Here is a 5684-nt window from a genome sequence, read left to right as displayed (position 1 = left end):
CTCAGCATCATACAGCCATATTTTTACATTGGCCTTATTTCATATATCATGTTTATATGCATGTGACACTAGTGCATGGCAAAATACAAACTCGAAAAAATGCAAGAATTATAGATTATCGTTGATCATCTCAACGAGATTACTTTTCTCGCTTGAGCTGGAACAGCGAAAGTGAGAAAAGCAATCGAGTTGAGATGACCAATGATAATCTGTTTATCGCTATTTTACCTATGACGACGTTGTCAATTTCAATGTCAATTTCGTTAGCAACGCCACGTGGTCTCCTTAGTTTCTAGCAATAATTTTTCCATCTCAATCGAGAAGCATGATACGATAATTATCACAAAAAAGGATCAAAGGAAAAATGCACAAAATAGCGATAGAAATGCTTCATATATTCTGTCTCGCAACAAACTTGCATGTGAACAACAAATGCATGTGCTGCATGGTCAGATGGCGGTCATTGTGAAATTATGTTTAAGGTCATTTCGGATGCTGAAATGTCAATTTTACATATCCATCACATTTAATCCTCTCATTTCGCAAGCTTCTTCCTGACCCATAGTGGACATGCTGAAAAAGAAAAGGTACAAAAATTATACACAATAGCCAAATGCAAATTTTTGAGTTGTCAAAATCATTTGTGTGTGTTTTATTTTTTTGTCATTTGCGTGTGTTTTCAAATTTTACTCCTGGTTGAAGTCTGCGTGGTGACCCACAACTCATTCATCCACGTCTTTAAGTCTCTGCATGGTTGATACATGTAGCTGTGCCATTGTCAATTATACTACACCTCCGTAATTGGTTAACGTAAGGGTACTCAAGTTGCACATATTTTTATCGTTTCTCACCTACTCTTATTCAAATCAGAAACATACTAAAGTCACTTTAGTGTCCATTCTGTGTTTATTTTATTTAGGTATAAAGTTATCCCTTTTTATGCCCCATGTTTGGGCATTATGTTTTCTGGTCTGTGTTTCCGTTCGTCCGTCCGTCTATCCCGCTTCAGGTTAACGTTTTGGTCGGGGTAGTTTTTTTATGAAGTTGAAGTTCAATCAACTTTAAACTTAGTACACATGTTCCCTATGATATGATCTTTTTAATTTTAATGCCAACTTAAGGATTTTACCCCATTTTCGGTCCACTGAACATAGAAATTGATAGTGCCGATGGGGCATCCGTGTACTTTGGACACATTCTTGTTAAAAACAAAACTTTGAATCCGTACTGAATCATAAAAGAAATGGGTAAGAACCGACCTCCAAACTACAGGCCTTTGTTTCTTTCCATTGGAAGACCCCACTACACATTGGAAGACCCACTAGCCCCACTATCAATGTATATTTACGGATGTTTTGTTTTTCACATTAGTCTATTTTTGTAAATTGCATTTTTTTTTAAGAAATGGGTGCCTTGGCCATATTATTTTTCTCAATTGCAATGGTTGAATTTTTGACTCGATAGAATTTTCAATTTACTGTATAGTTTAGTAATGATGAAAAACCTGCATAGATATATGAAAGTACAAACTTTTAAATTCTCAAAAGAAGCGTATCAGATTTCAGTCACCTTTTTTGCAAAACTTGCGCAATATTTGAACCTGGTGCAATTTGACCAAAACGGCGTTGATGTTAACATCTTACAAAATGTACAAGTATAACTTGATTTACCTTTTGACTCTACAAATGACTGCAAACCCCTACTGCTTCCTGGATCTGTCAAAAAAAATAAGAGTTATAAAAAATTGCTAATGGATTTATAGACGAGGATCTAAAAAATTCTCAACATAAAAATTAAGATGTTTTAAACACATATATGAGGGCCCTCATGGGGTTTTTGATTATGTGATTACTTGGCCGTTTTTTTAATGATTATTTGATTATTAAGCCAAATATTTCATGATTATTTGATTACCTAGGACTGTATTTTTAGTTTATGATTATTTGATTACTAAAGATAAGCAAATATTTAATGATTATGTGATTATATTGGCAAAACAATGGTGATTATGTGATTACTAGGACCCCCCCCCCCATGAGGGGCCTCATATATATAGAAACATATCCAGTCTACATCTATTAAAGTCTAACAACGTTCTGTGACATACAGAGTTTATGCATTGCAGACAAGAATGTATGAATTTGCAAACATTTACATCATCATGCATACAATACATTGAATAGTTTATTGGTGCTCTTTACTCATCTTTTATTGATAATTGTCGTCTGCTGGTCGATCAATGAGAAACGCTGGCCTCTTTTTGCATAGTTTCAAAAACTTGCGTATAAACAAAGTGTGTGGCATATTCATCTTGTTGGACAACAGAAGTGAGAGGGTAGGGGTTCGTTAATTCCCGGATCCTGATAAGTATAAATCCCGAAATCCAGCGAAAATTAAAGCCCAATCCCTTATTTCTAACAAAAATAAAGGTTTAAACCAGACATCTAGAAAAAAAGGTCCTTCCGTCCAATAGGAATGTAGCGACCTGATGACGGTCAACACAATAAATGTCCATGTACAGCTTTTCAATATATTAATATATCAAAATTAAAGATTGCCTTATCGGGGCCTTTTATAGCTGACTATGCGGTATGGGCTTTGCTCAATGTTGAAGGCCGTACGGTGACCTATAGTTGTTAATGTCTGTGTCATTTTGGTCTTTTGTGGATAGTTGTCTCATTGGAAATCATACCACATCTTCTTTTTTGTAAAGAAATTATTGACCAATTATTATTATCTGGTTGTTATCATTGGGTGCTTGTTTTCGATTAATGTTGACCATATAATAAATGGGACATAATTAACACATCAGTAGGCCTATATTATCTCAAAATAACTTGGTACATATATGAACTAACAGAAATTAGTGATTCTGCCCAATTCGGGTGAAAAGCTGGAAGATCTAAAGTACTATACTTCAGAGGAGAGGAAATAAATGCTACTTGTGTGACACCAATCCTGGACACAGGGACATCATTTGCATCTATTAAAATTTTGTTTATGAATATTTTCAATTTTTTTTTTCATTGTACAGATATGGAGAGGAAACATTAACTGCACATTGACATTAATGAAATAAATGTAATTTGCTTTCCGAGTCCCTGTGATTCTGAAACTTAATTATGATTATAAATGTATATTTTTTTTATTAGGTCACATACCAATAATGTATCAGCTAGAGCGGATCTAGCCGTTCTTAAAAGGGGGTTCGCAACCCAGGACTAAAGGAGGGGTTTCAACTGTATATGTCCCAACTTATTTGCGATGATCATTCCAAAATAGAGGGTGGTTTCAACCGGGCCCCGAAACCCCTTCTAGATCCGCCACTGATGAATTACTGGTATTGGCGGAAAGAAATAAGATATACATAACTAATTACCTAATTCAATGTTGCATTACAATACAACTTATCAAAAACTGAAAGTAAACAGTTATTCGTGACTAATAAGCATTATTGTACCTCTGTTTTTAGTAACGTCATCTATGTAAACCTTTGCATGCTTATTTGGATTTGAATACGGATAGAACACAGGCTTATAGTCGATTCGCAAGCTTACTCCAGTGTCAGAATCTTCAGCCGACCATGGGTGACCAACAAATGTTTTGACTTTATATTTGCTATATGTTCCACTACTTTGAAGTTGACAGAATTTTATCTTTCTCCCATCAAAATCATGCCAAAACACACTGGCCACAGTTGAGGATCTGTTTTCAAACACAATATATGAAACGTCTTTGCTTTTTCGTGACTTTATCAAACTTTCAGCATTTTCCATGTCACTGGTTACCAGTGTAAACAGTTTAAAAGTACGACAGGCTCTTAGTGTAATAAATAATTATGATTTTAGCGCTATAAATGGGGTGATTTAAATTTGTTTTATCCTGTTATTTAAGTTAAAAATCAAGGATCGATGATTACTATGGATTAGTAGGCTAGCTCGACCGTAATGTCAACGTATATTTCTTCCGCCTAACACTCGTTATTTCAATTAGCAATGCAAAGCCATAATAGTAATATGTAATTTATCTGTTCTCGTTGGAACAATCAGTCTTTTTTTTTCAGTCAGTAATACAAACTGTATAATCCCCCTATGTAATAATTTCTTCCTGTGGGAAAAATATATATTTTTTAGAACAATTCATATTAAAGGAACTTCTGTTTTATGCGGGTCTGGAGGTGGGTAATCAGTCATTTCAGTCTGTTTTCCTTGATTTTCAGGTCATTTTTCTCCATTCTTTATACTAGTATCTATAAGTGGACATGTTGAACAAAAGGCAGTGGCTATTTTGACGGTTCCCGCAAAGTAGCATCTAAGGTACTATTAAACCGGCTGCGACAAAAATAGCCTCCTTAGCACTGTTTTTCCGGCTCGGGTTAAATAGCGGTTTATATTTGAGTTTTGCTATAAATTTTGCCGGTTTTCAAGTAAGATTTTAAGTATTTAATTTAAGAATAGAAAAAAAATACAGAAACATGCAGTTTAATAGAAAACCAGATGCTCCGCAGGGAGCAGCTGTATACAACCGCAGAGGTTGAAACCTGAACGGTTGGGGACAAGTATGGACACACTTTGTCAACATTCAAGCTGGATTCAACTCTAAATTTGGATTGTGATTAAATAGTTGACACAGCATAGGTTTCTGACACAGAACGAATGTGGTCTAATGAACTTAAAATTTTTGTTTTGCCTTAGAGCAATTCTCTATGCTGTTGAATATTAATCCTCTCAAAAAAATGTTTGAAGAAATTTTCTTTTTATTTATGAAAATTCAAATGAGAAAAATTGCACCCCCCCTCCCAATTTTTTTTCTCACATCCCCCTTTCCTATACTTCAAAACCGATCTCAATTCAAATTTCTAATGGAGTTGCAACAATAATTACTTATTTAAATACATCATAAAATATTAAAATGTAAAAAAAAGTGCTTGTTATCACTGAATGGTAAAGATTGTTTTAATTTATCATTTGGTAGTAAAAGTGAATATACATTGTATATTGTATAAAACAATGACTTAAGTTGATTCATCTACTATTCTGGACAAAGAAAGATAACTCCAATTGAAATTTCTTGCTATTGCACAATATTGTGCAATTAGATATTTCTTACTATTGCGCAATACTGTGCAATTGAAAATACTTGCTATTGCACAATACTGTGCAATTGAAGATTTCTTGCTATTGCGCAATACTGTACAACAGAAAATTTCTTGCTATTGCACAATATTGTGCAATTGAAGATTTCTTGTTATTGCTGAGTACTGGTCAATTGAAAATTTCTTGCTATTGCACAATACTTAATATAATAATTTTGGATCCTGATTTGGACAAACTTGAAAACTGGGCCCATAATCAAAAATCTAAGTACATGTTTGGATTCAGCATATCAAAGAACCCCAAGAATTCAATTTTTGTTAAAATCAAACTAAGTTTAATTTTGGACCCTCTGGACTTTAATGTAGACCAATTTGAAAACGGGACCAACAATTAAGAATCTACATACACAGTTAGATTTGGCATATCAAAGAACCCCATTTATTCAATTTTTGATGAAATCAAACAAAGTTTAATTTTGGACCCCGATTTGGACCAACTTGAAAACTGGGCCAATAATCAAAAATCTAAGTTCATTTTTAGATTCAGCATATCAAAGAACCCGAAGGATTCAATTTTTGTCAAAATCAA

At 34.0% G+C, this 5684-nt stretch overlaps 1 protein-coding gene across 1 annotated transcript; it reads right to left on the bottom strand.

The window, feature by feature from the left end:
• Window positions 1-369: 369 nt before the first annotated feature.
• Window positions 370-3811, bottom strand: LOC134683229 (uncharacterized). The gene is made up of 3 exons (XM_063542400.1): window positions 3461-3811; window positions 1671-1715; window positions 370-573 (listed from the first exon to the last, which is right to left on the bottom strand). Exons 1-3 carry the CDS (start codon window positions 3774-3776, stop codon window positions 536-538), a joined length of 399 nt encoding a protein of 132 aa, XP_063398470.1. The 5' UTR covers window positions 3777-3811; the 3' UTR covers window positions 370-535.
• Between the last annotated feature and the right edge of the window lie 1873 nt (window positions 3812-5684).

The sequence above is a fragment of the Mytilus trossulus genome, chromosome 9 (genome assembly GCF_036588685.1).
Source record: "Mytilus trossulus isolate FHL-02 chromosome 9, PNRI_Mtr1.1.1.hap1, whole genome shotgun sequence".
NCBI classification, from domain to species: Eukaryota; Metazoa; Mollusca; class Bivalvia; order Mytilida; family Mytilidae; genus Mytilus; species Mytilus trossulus.
This window is presented reverse-complemented; position numbering and strand designations above follow the sequence as displayed.

What these genes read in the sequence shown, in the direction of transcription:
- LOC134683229 (XM_063542400.1), bottom strand. Translation starts at nt 3,776, where the DNA reads ATGGAAAATGCTGAAAGTTTGATAAAGTCACGAAAAAGCAAAGACGTT. An exon ending in TGACGTTACTAAAAACAGAG is followed by an intron (nt 1,716 to 3,460) that starts GTACAATAATGC and finishes TTTTTTTGACAG; the next exon opens with ATCCAGGAAGCAGTAGGGGT. An exon ending in GTCATTTGTAGAGTCAAAAG is followed by an intron (nt 574 to 1,670) that starts GTAAATCAAGTT and finishes TTTCTTTTTCAG; the next exon opens with CATGTCCACTATGGGTCAGG.